This window comes from Rousettus aegyptiacus, unplaced genomic scaffold (genome assembly GCF_014176215.1).
Source record: "Rousettus aegyptiacus isolate mRouAeg1 unplaced genomic scaffold, mRouAeg1.p scaffold_m13_p_4, whole genome shotgun sequence".
In the NCBI taxonomy this organism is placed as follows: Eukaryota; Metazoa; Chordata; class Mammalia; order Chiroptera; family Pteropodidae; genus Rousettus; species Rousettus aegyptiacus.
This window is the reverse complement of record NW_023416307.1, coordinates 121,236,458-121,253,904: the sequence shown is the minus strand read 5'-3', so window position 1 is coordinate 121,253,904 and position 17,447 is coordinate 121,236,458. Positions and strand designations below refer to the sequence as shown.

General features: G+C 40.7%; 1 protein-coding gene across 6 annotated transcripts in view; it reads right to left on the bottom strand.

The window, feature by feature from the left end:
• Positions 1–17,447, bottom strand: part of ATG7 (autophagy related 7) — a 218,895-nt gene that overhangs the window by 40,204 nt on the left and 161,244 nt on the right. For 3 of the 6 annotated variants that reach the window (XM_016125396.2, XM_036218756.1, XM_016125397.2), the window contains one exon: positions 6,340–8,545. The exons of 1 other annotated variant lie outside the window; for it this stretch is intronic. In XM_016125396.2, coding sequence (XP_015980882.2) covers positions 8,429–8,545 — 117 coding nt within the window. In that variant the 3' untranslated portion in view covers positions 6,340–8,428. Of the gene's footprint in view, positions 1–5,286; positions 8,546–17,447 lie in introns of those variants that run through there. 2 more of the 6 variants (XR_001594500.2, XM_016125400.2) reach the window with 2 other exon arrangements.

Sequence of the window (17,447 nt, the reverse complement as noted above, 5' to 3'; positions counted from 1 at the left end):
TCAATGTTCTGCATAGTCAGCAGACCCAATCTGGGAACTTATGTCTCAATTTTGGGAAATTTTCTTTAATTCCTACTTGATTTTTTTTCTAGTCTGTTGGTTTCTGTTTTTCTTTGTAAAAACTCTTTTATTTGGATATTGGCACTCATATCCCTGCTCCACTAATTTGCTTATCTTTTCTCTCCTATTTTTCATTTCTTTGGCCTCTTTAGTTTCTGGAAGATATCATGAATTTAATTGTCTAATCCTTCTATTAAATTTTAAATTTATATTTTTGATTTGAGAGCTTTTAAAAATTACCCAAATATCTTTTTATAGCCTTTGTTTTTGTTTCATGAATATAATATCTCTTTTATCTCACTGAGAACATAAATAATAATGAATTTTTTTGGAGCAGCTAAAATTTTCATCTCCTTAGCATATCTGTTTCCTTCAAAGTCTGTCTTTCACAGTATAAATAGGGATATTCTTACCCCTACTTAGTCTTAGCCCCTTCATAGTCTGTCTTTCAAGTTAGATGCCTACTAACACTTGGTTTCGGCTCCTATTTAAGAAAGTACTCAAAAGCTGTTTGAAATCTATCATGGACTTCACTTTGGGTCATCTGGCTGAGCTATCATGTCACAGAACCCCTGACACATCTCTCTTTTGGGTTGGTCAGATTCCCTGGAGAAGGATCATCCCTTCTTCTGTCTAGAAAGTATTTAAACTTGATAATCGGTATTACAGGAGTCCAGTGTGGGGAGAAGGTCTGATCTCTCTGTATTTGATATGTAAACATTCATTTAATCCCATATTTTTAGCACGTACATCCTACTTTTAACATTGGCTGATGTGTCCTTGTCTAGAAACCCTGTTTACTCTTACCACAAAGTAAACTTTCAGTTTTTTAACTGCAGTAGGAGAGACAGTTGTCCTATTGTGCAAAGCTAGGGTGGGGAGTTGAGGATGTAACTGCTTAAGACAGAATCTCAATCAGCTCTCCTGTTTTAAGCCTCATATTTGCCTTCCACATTCAGATGCATCTACTGTCCCCAATTTCCAAACCTTTATATAGAAAATATGGGCTTTCTCTACTGGCTGGCTTAGGATTTAACTTTCTTATTGTCCATCAAAATATCATAGACTGGGCAGCTTAAACAGCAAGCATTTATTTCTTACAGTTCTGAATGCTGAGAAGTCTAACATTAAGGCACCAGAAGATTTGGTGTTTGCTGACAGCCTGTTTCCTAGTTCATAGAGGGCTGTCTTCTAGTGTCTTCACATGGCAGAAGGAGCAAGGGAGCTCTCTGGGTCTCTTTTATATGGGCACTAATTCCATTCATGAGTGCTCTACCCTCATGACTAATCACTTCCCAAAGGATACCATCACACTGAATACCTCTGCATTGGGGATTAGGTTTCAACATGAATTTTGGGAGGACACTATATATATATATATATATACATATATATATATCCCTTTGCTGTCATTTTAGGACATTACAAAAGAGATAAAAATAAATGAATATGCTTGATCACCATTTTTTTTTTTGAATAACATATTCACATGGCTCAAACTTCAGAAGGAAAAGAGAGTATGTAACGAAGTTTCCCTTCCAGCCTGAACTACCGGTCACCCAAATCACTCATAGGAAGAAATCAAAGTTACTGATTTCTGGCCTCCTTCTACCCTCCCTTTATCATTTTAGATCTTACTCTATATTATCAATCTATTGGTACATCTTTGACTTTGCTTTATTACTATAGTACCTACCACACTGCACAAAGAACTTCTTGAGGAAACAGATGTAAAACTGAAGGAGCGCAGCTCCTGGGGAGGATTAAAATGATCAGGTTTACCTTTATTGTCCCTTCCACTTTACGTATAATTTCCCACCTTGTATAGCCAAGTTCACTGCCTCAGACACCAAGGAGTAACCACAAAAGCTTCTCCCCATCAATTACTGAATTAGCTCCACAAGAAGGGATTTGATAAATTGCTCTCCCAGTGGTGTGAATGACTAATATAGCCTATTCGGCCATTCTTCTCCTGAGGAAGCTGAATTTTCACAAGAGATAAAACTTAGGGCCAAAGGAATTAAACTCTAGTGGCTGCCATTTCAGGAATTGCCCAGGACAACAGGTGAGTTTTGCCAAGCGGTGCTGTTACTGAGACCATGCTTATCAGGAATACAGGGTCAAACCAGAGTGGACTCTCAACACTTCACAATTTTCAAACCAAGCAAATGTCAAAGAAGCTATCTCTTAATACAGAATTCAAATGTACAAAAAGTATTTGCCCGGGAAACCTCTATCTCATCAGGTCTAGAACACACTATACTCAAGGTCAGGGCAGTGGTGTGAAGTAGGCACACACTTGAGAGTGTCTTGCCAAGTCCTTTCTGCCCCTGTTCCATAGCTGAATGCTAATTAAAGCATAATCACTCCTCAGGGTTCACTGGCTCTTTATATTACCTCATTAGCTAAAAGGTAAGGACAAGTGCACCACCGCTTGCTCCATGAATCCTTTAGAAGTTTTCATGCCCCTATATAACAATATAGCCACATATATTCTCAGTGGATCAGATTTAGAAATGGATCATATGACCTACGAAAGTGGTATACAGAAACTCAGTAAGCAGTTCCTCTTCTTGGGAAAGAAAAAGGCAAATGGTATCCAGAAAGACATGTTCCAGGGAAGAGGCCTAAAGTGCTGTCAGCAGAGTCTGTAGCGTGTTAGGTTGGAATGCGATCCTGGGGCAACAAATCCTGTTTTAAGATGGAAGGGACCACAGACTGGAAAGGTCAAGTGGCTTGCACAAGGTCATACAGATAATTAAGAGGCAGAGCAGGGACACTAAACGCTGGCTCCCTGATTCCAAATGCAGAGATTTTTCTCATTTCCTGACCAGAGCATATGTAGAAATCAACACATGAAAATTATGACATATGGGATGACTCTAACATTTTTAACTGATGCTCATTTCTTTCAAATTCTTACCCCTACTTAGATGTTTATGCAATTATTTCTGCGTTATACTCATTTTTGTTTTCTCTTGTTTTAATAGCCCTAAGTATCGATAAAAAATACTGCAGCTATTTACCTGTGGTCTGATCCAAGTTTGACAAAATGAGTAGAGAGAGAAAAAGTAACCAAAGTTGCCTACTGTCTAAAATCTGTATTTTCCTCACTTCTGACAGGATAGCTACCTTGAAATTCATCCTTTCTTTTTGTCTTTTTTTCTGTTGGTACTGCCTCCTCCTGGGTCCTTTCCAACTCACACTTTTCCTGGCTGCCGGACACTTTTCTAATGATCCTTACCACGTCTCTCCTCCGCTTCACACAAGCCTTTGGTTCCCTCACGTCTTCAGGATAAAGCCCGTTCAAAATGCCCACCAGCCTGGCCCCAACTCACCTACCTTCCTACCTTTCAAGCGTCTCTCTATGCATAATCCTCACATCCACCTTCTTCTCTAGTTACCCAAAAAAGGCAAAACCTGTGCCTTTGAACCTGCTGTTCTCATTGTTCATCTCTACTAAAATCCTACTAGCTCTTTTAGATACAGCTCAAACGGTCCCTCTTCTGTGAAGTCTTCTCCATCCCCAAACTGGAATCATTCCCTCTTTGACACATTATGCCCTTCCTTTATATGCATCTAGTGGCCTTTATAAAATTTCCAGTCTTATGGTTATAAATGCATGTATTTGTGGCCTTTAGCGCCAGAACACAATCTGACTGAAGGCAGGGCTTGTGACCCCTATATTTAGCGGGATACCAGAATAAGTGCTTGACTATCTGGAGTTAAAGAGGAAAAGCCTTTTCCAATACAGAAGGAAGAAATATAAACATTAGCCAACTTGCCATAAACACAGGTGCCTAGAAGGGATGACAGAGACAGAAATCGAATGGCATAACCAGAAGGCCAGGGCTGCAGCACAGTGGTATCTGATGTTCGCAATGGTTATTCTGCAGAAAGGCCATTTTCTCCCACAGCGTCTGCTCGCTTTCTAGGTGGCTGTGACTGAAACTAGTGAGACAAGGCCATGGGAGGGATGTGGCTTACTAGGCTTTGCAGAGTAGCGTGCCTAAGTATAGCAGGCATGGTAAAACAGTGGAGAGTCCAAGTAACTAGGAGCTTCTCCAAAAGAGCTTTTCTCTTACCCCTAAGAAATGTCAACTTCAATAGGTCTGAGGTCAAGTCCGGAGTTTATTTTGAAGGAAAAATAATTTCCAGGTCACTTTAACATTCCACTCTCTGAATTGAAAACCTGAAGTAAACCAACATACTGTCTTGCAGGTAAATACCCACTTTTATGAATTGTGAATTCCTGCAATGGAAAGAGACCCAACCATTCGTTCGGCGCGTTGCTCAATGAAGGATGTAGAGACAGTGAGAACAGAAGAGGCTCCAATCCTCAAGAATCTTCAAAGATGTGGATTGTGGGCACAGGGAACAAGCACAGGGATGTTGGCTGGGGCGCTGTTTGTATCAAAAGCTTGGAAACAGCCTCAATGTCTTTCAGCAGAAGAACAGATGGATTTTCAAATATGTATACAATAAAATACCATGCTGTGGGGAAGATGGCTGAACTGCAGCTACATGCAGCAACACGAAAAATCTCAAAAATATATTCTTGAGTTAAAAAAAATAAGCCATTTGTAGAAATACATATACAACTTGACACCATTTATATAAAGTTTTACAATAGGGAAAACAGTGAGAAATTGATAACAGTCTAAAACCTGCAGGAGCCCCCAGTTTTAAATCCCCGTGGGCTTCTTGGGCCACTGCAGTGTCACGGAAAGAACCCTTGGGAGATGACGAATCAAGGGACATATGGCTATGAGCTGTGCCATTCGGCCAAGTCAGTGGACCTCTCCTAGCCTCAGAATTTTCTTTGTAAAGTGAGAGGTTTGGATCCCTCAAGTAAATCCCTTTCAGCTCTGAAATCGTTGGCACCACAAGCCATACCCAAAAGGCTATCAGTTCTGGTTCTCGCCACAGAGGAAACCTCAAAGATCAGGTGCCTCTTGCCTTAAACTCCAACTGAGGAGTCTCACTGGTGTCACGGTAAATAAGTTATTTATTAAGAGTACTGCACAGAAATTCTCTCCCACATGTCTGAGTCACAGTGAAAACAGGAAGCCCACACCTATTTCTTCTGAGGACCATTCCGTGTACCCACCACCTTCAACCAGCTGTAAAAACGCCTTCATGAAATCCCCACAGAGCCAAGGCCAAAGGGGCTGCTCCACGCGGGTGGGGCAGGACGCAGGGGCAGGAAGCACACAGGCTGCTTACCCCAGGAAGATCAACAGCGGGGTGGGACAGTCCAAGGAAGAAACCATCGAAGAAATCTGCCCTGAGAGAAGGCATTTCCTAAGTAGTCTCCTGGCCCCCAGGCGTTCTGTTTTCATTTATCCAATGATGGCACAATGCTAAGACTGAGCACAGGACAGAAAGTGTAAATTTAAAAAAAAAAAAAAACAACTCAAGAGCATGTTTTTAAGACAGAATATGTAAGTATGTAGTAGAAGATTCAAAAGCTAAGCTTCCTGGTCCTGACCGCAGCCAAGCAGTCCTCCTCCCCAGTAGTAACCTCTGCTCTCAATTTCTAGTGAATCCTTTAAGAGACAGTTAATGCATATAAAGCATATAAACATATAAACATACACATGATTTTAAAAAAACATGCTAAAAGTGTTCTGTACCTTGTTTTTTTGGTAATATTTGTTAATTTTCTTTTGAAAAGTTTCAAACTTAGAGAAGACTTGAATAAGCACTCCTACACTATTTACATAAATACGCTAATTATATTTTCCCACATTTCTCTCTTAATATGTCCCCCTCCCCCAACCACTGAAAAGTATACTGCAGACATCAATGACATTTACCTTCTGATTCTATTAGCACATATCCCCTAAGAATAAGGACATTCTTCTATATAACATTCTCCACAATAACATTGTCATACCTCTGCAAATTTCCCCTGATTCAATAATATCATCTAACATGGATTCCACATTTAAATCTCCTCAACTGCCACACAAAAAAAATGAAGCTTGCTTTTTAAACTTAGCATTCTGTCTTGGAGATTTTTCGGTACCATTCAGATAGAAACTCCTCAATATTTTTGACAACTAAATGATAATAACATCCAACATCTATTAAGTGCTTACTATGTATCAGGCAGTTTTCTAAGATTTTTCTTCTGCCATTCCTGGGTTAACTTTCTTGTTCTTTTCATAACTTTGTAAGTTCAATGCAAAATTTTTTCTATTTTATTCAAGAACGTAGGTTGGTCAATTTTCCTAAGCACTGCATTAGCTATATCGAAAAAATATTTATGTGTAGAATTTTTATATTACTTTCTAAATAGTCTACAGTTTTAATTTTCTCATTGACTCAAGAAGAGTTTTTAAATTTCCCAATGCTATTTTATTTCCAAGTTTAAAAGTTTTTGAATTTGCATTTTTCAGCCATATTACATAGTGATCAGATATGTTTCTTGTGCTATTTCTACTGTTTTTGGTGTGCACTGTAGTTTTCTCAGTGTCAAACCATACGGTCATTTTTGTGGCAATTGAAAAGAAGGTTTATCAATTAATCTACCTTATTAAGGAAACAGCAGTTTTAAGTCTCTACTTTCTTCCCCCAAACTAAATTCAACATGTTAGAATTCAAAAATTTTTATATTTTTGACGTGGGGGTTTGAGTCATTTCATCCTCCTCACTGTCATGCAATTGTGTTTATACTGGTCTCATATCGCATGTGGTTGCTACTGAATTAAAGAACTTTGGCAATGAAAGGGAATTTATAGGGCGTCTAAGCCAACCTCCAGTCAGTATAGGAATTTCCTTTACAGCACCCCCGAAAGATGTTCAAATGACTTTAGTTTGAAGTACTGCTGTGCAAAGGCACTCAGCACATTGCTCAAATTGTGGCATTTGAGGCCTCTATCGGGAGGTCAAGGATTTGTAAATAAATAAAGTATTTACTGGCTGCCTATCGTAAGGATGGCATTGCTCAGTGCACTTTGGGGAACGCATGATAGTACGCCGGTGCTCTGGAGCTGTGGTTCCCGAACTGCGTGCCTCAGTGGCTCAGGCAGTGAGTGCAGTGAATTTTATCCATAGGACATTTTAATTTTGAGGGAAATGACAAGATACACAACCTGTCAGGCACTACAGAAACTACCAGATCAAGGTAGTGTACAGCTTCAACATTAGTTTGTGCTACATTCTTTTGATGATCTCATATCTTTGCAAAACTGGGTTTTTGGCAGTTGTTTTTATAAAATCTACATAGAACAAGAAAGGAGCGTGACAGGTTCCCATCTGATTCAAAGGTTTGGGAAGCTGTGCAGTGTCCAACAGGAGCAGATATCCTATTAGGAAATAACTGTGGTGATTTCAGAATAAAGCAAATGATATTTTCTTTCAATTTAAGTGTAGTTTTTTTTTTTTTTTTTGACTAGCTAATTGTTAGGACATAAATACTTTTTAAGTTGCTTGGTTCTAACTACTTAATAAATGGAACTACTATGTATTTCTTTTGGCCTAGAGGACACTGTGAAATAATTCTGGAGACTCCAAGAGCACTGTGAATTGAGAAAGTCTGAGAACTTCTCTAGAAGCCCACAGCTGAGTTTGAGACCAGAAGCCAGGATAGTGATGCAATCAGGATGTGAATGGTCAGGCTTATACACTCTCATAGAATCAGCAGACATTTCAGGAGTTCGTAGTAGAAGGAAAACAGTCTAGGACAGAGTCAAACAAGTGGGACTGGCCTGGTCACTGCGAGGTAGGAAGGGCTAAACCACAGACAGGAGAAAAGGCCTTTACAAGAGCAAAGAGAAGTGGGAATGAATATGGCTTGTTTTGGAGACAGTGAGGACACTGGTCTGGCCAGGCTGGGGATGGGGGCCTTGGAAGAGGGCTGAAGAGTCTGGAGCTTTGCTCTGGGGGCAGTGGGGAAGGTGTTGGTCACAGGAGTGATACGGTAAAAACCAATGTCTTGTAGATTAATCCTAGTGCGGGTAGTGGATATGGACTGAGGGGTGAAGAAGTAGGAAATTATATCGCCTGAAAAGGCAATGCACCTACACAGTACAAACCTGATATAACAGAGAGTAGGTGTCAGTCCCCTCCTTCAGCAGCCACACTACACGGATCCACACTGAAAAGTTCCCCAAACTATAGTCCCTGATAATAGGAATCGTAGCCCTTCATTATGTGCTTAGAAAATTGCTGTTTTTGGATTCTAACTAGGGCACACTGAAATCAAGTGTTTAGAAATTCTGCGTGGAGACAATAGCCTTGCTTCTAGGAAAGTATATGAAAAAGAGGTTAAGCATAGAATACGAGAGAAATATACTGGTCTGAGAGTCAGGAGACTTGGAGTTAAATTTCGATTTGACCACGAACTCACCAAAGAGTGGTCCTAGGCCTTGGGTTCTTCGCTCTGAAAGTGAGGGCTCTGTGTGAGATGAGAATAAACACTAAATGCCCAGGGCGGCTCACATCTACCCGACGAGTTAGGTCCAGTCTTTTTGTGTAGCTGGTAAGTAGAGCCAAAACTGCGGTTTTAATATTTCATTCCAATTTGCATGAAGCATTTATATCAATAAAGGGCTCTATATTATTAAAATATCATAATCTGGGCTCCTGTAAACTATTACTATTATAATAGCAGTAAATATATACAATGGACTAGAATATTGGCAAAGACTTCTGGGGAACAAAAATCAGCCTCATGTACAAAGTTGTCCCAAGATGATGGCTCACAGACACCATTTAAAAAAAAAAATTAAGCAACTGATCTGCTTCATGTCTCGAGGGAACAAACAAGCTCTGTACAACCCAAATTAAGACAGAGTAGGAACGGCCAGCTTCGATGGGGTGAAGACTGGAAAATCAGGGAGCAGAATAACAGACTTGGAACTTGAAATAATTATGAACACAAGAAATACCTCCCAATAAAAGCTGCATCAGAAAGGACATGAAAGTCCTACAGATTTTTGTTTATTTTATTTTAATTTAAGCAATAACAGTTTTATGTTTCCTTTCTGGCTTCAGAAGGAATGATAATGCATCCTATAGAATTAGCCCATAAAGCATTCCTGATTCTTTACTCAAACTGGGTATAAGATCAAATGAGACAGTTTTGGGGCCCCATATGGTGATGGGATTATTAAATGTCGAGACTTAGTGATGAGTCACAGAAGAGGTCTCTGGCTTTTTAAGTGGCCCCAGGATAGCCCTGAAATGTCTTTTTAGAAGCACTGGTCTAGTGGGGGCACGAAGCCCCAGCCTCAACAGCACCCAGAGAAGGCCAGGATAAACATGGCCATAGCCACCCTCTAAACACAGGTTTGTGTCACAGCTTTTGCTAGGATAGGGGTTGTGGGTGTTTTACAGAGGAGGAGGAAAGGGGGTGGCAAGGGAGGAGGAAGAAAAAACATTCTCTCATCCCTGGGAAACTTGCAAAATGACTTCCTTCCATGAGTTTGCCCAAATGAAATCTCCACCTCCCACCCTGCTTACAGGTCAGTGAACCCATTCACTGATTAGGAAGTGACCCACAAGCATCAGTGTGAAGAGAGGGGTGCGGTGGTGGAAACACTTGGAGAGAATGCAGTATCCTGTTTAACTTGGCCTTGCCAATGCCAAACCCTTTCTCTGTGAATGTTTCTTTAGTTAAAGAACGATAATGTCCTCCTTCCAATGGCCTTGCCTCTCATGAAATGGGCTATTTGCCATACTTACAAAACCACTCTCACTGTATCACTTAGCCTCTCCAGCATTAATCTCCTCGTCTGTGAGACAGGGAGAAAGTATTAATTTACTTACATCACAGGACTATTGTGTGGAAAATGCCTGGAAATAAATGTGTGACACACTTACAAAAGGTAATACAATACAGTGTAAGTCCTTGCAGTGCAAATGAACCGAGTTAACATCACTGTATACAGTTTGCACCCACTGGCCATTCAGCTAAGGGAAAATAAAGGGTGAATGTGGGAAGTTAAATAAAATTAGATAAAGTGTGTTGTGGCCAGAGCTAAGGAAGAGCTCTCTAGAGGCACATTTATGAACAATGCAAAACAAAACTTGGTATCTATGGCTGTGAGAATAAATGCCACCAGGAACGATGACTTGAAGCTTCAAATATGACTGCAGGTGAATAAATAAGCCTGCTTCCTCATGTCCTAAAAAGGTACCTTCCCCTCAGTCTTTAGGAAATTGCTTGTGGCCCTTCTGTAGCAGAAATAGCTGTTGAGTGGTTTAGTCTGAGCGCGGTTACTTTTTATGGACCAATAGAATAGGGAGCTGCTGACATCTCCAAGGTTGTTGGGTTGGGGTCTCTGTCGCCCTGCTTCCTTGTATGAGACTATGTGAGAGCCAAGGGTGTCTAAGGACTTCAGCGCCCATCTCTCCTTAGGATTACGCACCATATCCCTCTCCCAATAAATGTAGCGGTTAGTCCAATTCTTGCTCCATTTCTTGCTCAGGGTTTTCCACTCTGTTGTCCCACCTGATCTATCCAAACTTCTCTTTATTTCCCAATCTCCCAGCTCACCCCCATGCACGCCTTCAATCATCTTGTGTCCCTTAATTCTTTCCACGCTTCAAGATCCATGACAATCTCTGCCTCATTCCCCAGGCATTCTAGCTCACAGCCATCTTACTAGAACTCACTAGAGGCTGCACTGTGTGCTTTGACCGTGTACATACATAAGCAACAAGAGGATATCATGATCAGATGAGGCCTTACGGAGCATTGGTTCCAAACATCTACAGGCTGCACAAATTCTCTCCACAACACATCTGACAAGTGGCTTCTGGGGCCCTACAATTGGCATGAAGACTGGCATGAGACACATTCTCCATAAATGGGAGTCGTCCACATCTGTGCCCAGGCACAAGGCCACCTATTCCATTCTGGATCAACAGCTTCAAGTGTGGGGAAAGGTCTTTTTCAAATTGAACTAGACCTCTTTCTCTAGTCCTGGCTTGACCTTCACATGCATCACACACAGGCCAGCCCTAACTACTCATTCTTTGAGAATGTTCCTTGTAACATGGTTTCTGATTCCAGTTCTCGATGTTCTTCAGCATCTTTAAGTATGGTCATTGTGAAGTCAATACTCTAGGCGAGTATCTGGCCACACCTAGAGTATGTATCTTCATGGCGTAGAAGCTGTGCTATGTCCCTTCGCACCACTGCTTCATTCATGTTGTGTTTGAAAGAGTTGAACACCTCTTTTCACAGGCGCTATTTATTACCTCTCTCCTATCCTATACTTTTTTAAAAAAGTTCTAAGCACTTACACTCGTATGTGATGTATTTCAACTTTTTAAAGTTTAGCCTTATGTTTTTCGTGATCTCTTTAGATTCTGATTTTAGTTCTCTTCTCAGCTTAGCATCATTTGCTAGATGTGCCAGTTTTGCCCTAATTTAAATCATGGACAAAAATGCTGAAAAAACCCATTTTGAGAACTTAACCTTTTTTGGCATATCACCTTCCCTTCAGGCTCCAAACAGTGCTTTGTGCACTAATGTGTACATAATAAATGCTTACACGTAAATGTTGAATTATATCAAATTCTACCCAATATCATAGAATTTGGGTTCATATTTTCTTTCTCTCTCTCTGTCTCTCTGTTTCTCCCTTTCCTCTCTCTCTAAGCCTCCCTTTCTCTTTAGCCCTCAAAATTCTGGGAATTCCATGTAGCCTGCAAAGCCCAAGGAATAAACATTATGGCAATAACATGTCCCTTAAATCCTTTTGTAGAGTCTATCCTGATTGGCTGCAAAGTCAGTGTGTAGAAAACCCATTGCATTAAAGCAGATAACATCTGTGAATCCTCTGATTTCCTGTTTGGCTCCAATGTCAATATAATAATAGCTTCTTGTAGATACTTTTACTGTAGGATAAACAGACTAAGCTACACTTTTAAATAAAAGGATTTGAGTATGACAGCACATGCCAAAATGGGGGCTTCTGTGTGCCTCCTGTAAATAATCTTCCCATCCCACTCTTTACAAGGAACAGTTCAAGATGGTCAATGTTAACATGTTAAAAGAGGAATGCAATAATGATACTTCTCTTTAAATGCAATCCCCATTCCGAAGATAACTCAAATCATAATCAGGTCAAAAAAAACTTGGACAAAAAATAGAAAGTAGGAATCTGTGCACATTGCAAGCTCAGTGACTGTCTGGTGATTCTAAGAACCATACTCTTGTTCAGGTTAGGAAACACTATAATGTGAAGTTTGTACATCAGGAATATAGGACTAAGGTCCCAGAGTGTCTGTTTCTCTTTTCCAGCTTCTGGGATTGGGCATGATTGCCCAGAAAGATGGGGATGTTGCCCTCCCTCCCCATGACTTGGCTGAGGGGTGGAGCAGGGGGACAGAGAGTGTATTAGGTCATATGTGGGAGGGGAGGGCATGAAAAGTATTTCTAAAATTACCACTACTTTCTTTCTTTTTGGTCGCACAGGAAATAATTTTGAATTCTTAAATAATAATAATAAGCAGGAGACAGGAACTCAAGCGTGAGTACAGGTAGAAAAAAGTTGAGAACTCAAATTAATCTAGGGTGATAGAGATCAGAAGAGTAATTATCTATCTTTGGGGGTACTGAATAGAAGGAGGGTCGAGGGAGGCTCTGGAGTATCAAAAATGTTTTAAATTCAATCTGGGAGGTATTTACAGAGGTGTATGATAATAAAAATCATTGTGATGTACACTTAAGATTTGTACACTTAACTGTATATAAATTATACAATCTTCAATTAAAAGGTTAGAAAGTAATAAAAGGATTGAGAACTACTGACTTAGTAGCCTGGGACTAGCTGTCCCCTGTAACTCAAGGTGCTGGTACAGAAAGGGTGTTCAGCACTTTATCACTCATATATTTACAAGATACATTCTTGGGGAAGCTGATAAATTATACCATCAATCAAAGTACTCTCATCTTTCAATAAACTGAAGCATGACGTGGAGTCAGGCTGTCCTCTGGAGCCAGGAGGAGCAGATGAATCTACAAGAAAGGAAAAATGACAGCTTTTCTGACCTCAAGAAACAAGGCCCACTAGGGCCAAGCTACCCATTGAAAAGACACAGGCCTGTGGTAACAAGTACCTTTCTTTGCTGCTGGCTTTAGACTAAGGAATGAGAGGTCAAAGGAAACCAAGGGAAAGAGATTCTAACCCAAGGGGAAGGTGATGGGTCTGAGGAGAAAGGTGGTGAAGCTTGAGGATCTTGAAAGAGCAGGCGGCCCAAACTCCATCAGACACTGAGCACTGCTGTGTTTTCACAGCTGCTGCTGGCGCTGGGCCAGGGGCTCAGGGGCGAGACGTTTCCCCCTCACACAACATCAATATATTTCTATCATGAACTCCCCAGTTCAAAGGCAGGCAGAGAGGGAGAAGAGAGTCTAGCGAGTGACAGGAGAGGGGCCCTGGTATCAGGAGAGGGAGAAAAGGATTTTCAGGAGGCACTCACATGCTCCCACACATGTAGGATGATGGGCTCTCCAGAGTCTGTCTCAGGCACCCATTGCATTACAGTCTTTTGTCACAATGGCCTCAAGGGAAGGGAGATGGTGTAGATTTACCACCTACCACATCCTCAGCACAATGCTAAGTGTTTCTACAAATGTTGTCACGTTTGGTCCTGACGACCTTGCAAAGGCAGGTATCTTTGTTCTCATTTTACAGATAAGGACACTGCGGCATGCAGAGATGAAATGATTGGCCCACAGGCACCACAGGCCAAAGGCAGAGGCAGGAACCAGAGTCTGAAGGCCAGGACCATCTATCTCTGCTTTATCAAGCCTCAAGGCAGGATCTGAATCTCTGTTCCTCAAGCCCAACAAAGCTCTCATCATTTTGGTGCACTGGGTATGGACCTTAAGTCTAAAGCCACTCCAGAATGTATTATGCAATTCATCAGTTGAGATTGTTTTTACTACTTTTCCAGAGGAGAATCATTCATTAATTTAAACAAGACATTATATAGCATTCTGATAATAGGAGAAATCAATGAAATAAGGACCTCAGTACTTGATGCAATAGAAGAAATGTAAAATGTTAGGTTTTGGGATGAGTCATATACACTTATATCTTGCTACAGGATATAGGTTAAAATTCTAACTTACACCAAATAAATAATTAACCTTGACTAAAAAAAATGTGTAAGGAACCTATTTTTTTAAGTTATGGTAAAATATACATAAAATAAATCTACCATTTTAACTCTTTTAAAGTTTTGGCCAAGTGGCACGAAGTACATTCACACTGTTTGTTGTACAACCATCACCAACACCCATGTGCAGAACTTTTCATCCTCAAACTGAAACTCTGTCCCCATTAAATTCTAACTCCCCTATCTGTTCTCGAGTAGCAGCTTACACAGTACTTTGCATAGGGTGCAATGCTTCTTGAAGAAAAGTGAGATTTAAAGTCATACGAGAAGACCAACTATTATATAAATAAAAGATTAAAGAGATGCTATTTTTCCATAACTAAAGCCTAATAGCATCTGTATCCAAGAAAAATTAAGAGTAATTTATGACTTGTTTACCCTTCTGGCATCAGCTCTAATCATGTGTTGTGACCAAGACCTCACTTTCTTGAGATGCATTAGCAGGTGGTGGTGAAGTCTAATGCTGGGAGTGGGAAAGAAGAGATGCCTGGCCAGCCAGAACTGGAGGCTAGTTGTTGGGCCATCACCTAGTGGACAGGAACTCAGTGGTTTCCTAGGAAGCCTCCGCTGATGGATCTGTATGACTTGGCAGTGACTCTGTGATGGAAATTCACTAAGGAGGCTGAATTTCAAGTCCTGCTGAGCAAAGATTTCAGAGGTCTTTTGTGTACAGAAGTGGCCTGGAGTGAAGGCAAAGGCCTCCCCAGTACCCTTGGGGTGAAGCTTGGGAAGCAAAGAAGCACAGATTAGAAGGCCTTTTCATGATCTTAGGGCACCGTGCAGGCATGGAAAGCCTTAACAAATGGCTCCTTCACTTCAGAATTTTCTAATAGGGTTAAGGCACACGGCCCTAAGTGGAGAGGATGAGAGGGAGGCTATTTGTTAAGAAGGAAGTCCGCTGAGTTTTAAAAAACTGAGGGACCAGAAACGCATGCAGCAATGGTCACTGGGCCACTGGTTTGCCTCCCTTGACTTTCTTTGGTTAACGAAAAAATTTTTGCTAAGGAAAAAATTGTCCACTGAGACGATGTTGCCATCTGTGGTTTTTGATTCATCTGACAATTTTTGTTCAATAGTTTTCCCTTCCTTCTTGGAGAATATGCCTTAGTTGGTACTTCATCCTCAAAACCCAAGGCTGGGAAGGTGATTCTGGGCTAGTGGACTTGGACTAGTTGAGAGATGGTCTGTTCCAAGAGGGGGACTGATAAATATCTGGGTTTTGAAAGTAACTTTATAATGTTTGGATTTTGTGCTGGCACCAGGCTCTGGGTTTTAAGCACTCTGCTGTCATATGGTGTACACCCTTTCCAAGAAAAACTCTATAAAATGAAAATACTTTATTGCCATGGCCTTTGACTTCTTGAGAGTCACACAAATATCGTAATCTCTTGCAACATTTAATTTAATTTAAACTCGGTTCACCTAAAGAAAAAATTTGGTTCTGAATCTGCCTGTTACACTTCTCAAAAAGCGCCAGTCTTCTCTATGGTGTCACTGTTTTGTTTGCTATGTGCCAAACTTATTTCACATATGTGAAAAGAAAATTGGCATCAAGTCCATATGAACTAAACTGCTGGCAAGAGCAATGCAGAAGCTTGCCATTGAGAAGATTGGATTCCCAAGAAACTCCTCTAGCAGTATCCAATATCCACAAACTAAAAAAGTGTGTGTGTGTGTGTGTGTGTGTGTGTGTGTGTAAATATACACACACATATTCAATCTGAAGAAGCGGATTCCCCCTCCCTGAGTTCAGGTAGTATTCAATTAGTCATTTAAGTTACCCTGAGCTTAACTATCTTAGTTGTACAAATAAAGACATAACGTGAAAATAAATGTGCAGCGATTAATGAGAGAAATGGGAAATGGAGAGTTATTTTTATTCAAGTTTGAGCTTGCGCATTTCAATTGTCTTCTTTATTTGCTTAATAAATAGGATGATAACATTTTCCCCATAAGATTATTAGAACATGTTCAGAGTGTGTGTGTGCGTGTGTGTGTGCGCGCGCGAGCTGAGGACAAGAGGGTAGAAGAGTTTTTCAATTTTCAATTTTTCAGTTGTTTTCCTTTACTTTTAAGGCTTTTTGCTATTTAAATCTGCTATTTTGCAGACTGTTTTGCCTTTGCACTCACAGATTCAAATATGGAACTAAACCAAGAGAGAAATGGAGAATTTTATCAGCAACAACTGTGGTAAGTGGTTTAGTACTGAGACAGTACTTGAACACTGTGCTCCCTGAACCCCAGATCCCGCCCGAGTCCCTGGTGATAATGCAGATATGGCAGCTATGTCGCCATAGCAGGCATCTATAATTAGTACCTGTCTCATCTCTTCAGGACCCTTAGATCACACTAGTAAGGGGTCTTTAGAACTCAAGAATGACTACAGGCAAGGTTTGGCAGTCATTTGAAATGCAGGCACTTTTATAACTAGGTCTTACAAAGGTGGACTATTTCTAAAAGATAGAGATCTACTTTGGGAAAACATGTAGATAACATTTTTTAAGTTTGGATATTTCAGATTTTCATATTCATTTTCTAAAATAATCACTGCATTTTCCTCAGTCATTGGGGAATCACTTATGGGGACATACCAATGTCTCTGACAGGTTGCCAATCCTAGGACTCCATCTTTCCTACCCTTTCTCCATGGGTAACATGTGATCCAGGCTTAACCAGTCATACACTGCCATTTTCTTGGCAACAGCAATTAGTCCAGGAGGGGAGTGTATGACTCAAGCAGGGACAATCAGTTCTCCCCTTAGACTGATTTATGAAAGATGGAAGACACGTGTTGCTTTCCACTCAAGCTGCTCAGTTAGGAAGACAGGGATCTGGGGCACCTAATGGCCACATTTCCTGTCACAAAGAGAAGACTGGAAGCTTATCCTCAGAATGAAGCCAAGCACGGGCAGGCTCAGCTGAGAGACACAAAAAGTGAGTCTTGGAGAAACAGAATCCCAGTTCGCAGCCCTGAGCCCTGGTTCCTGCAGTTCTTCCTTTATGCTACAAGCAGTTCCAATAATGTTCCAGCTACATAACCAAGAAATTTCCTCTTTGTTAAGGTTGGTAAGAATTAGGTCTTTGTCATTTACAACTGAAAGAGTTGTGAATAATGCAGGGCCCATCTTAACTTCGGAATCACATTATTTCTAACTTTTTTAGTGATATTAATGGCCTTCCAGGTGTGTGTTAGTGAATGTCACATATATTTTACCACAACTTTTTGTTAGTGGCATCCCATA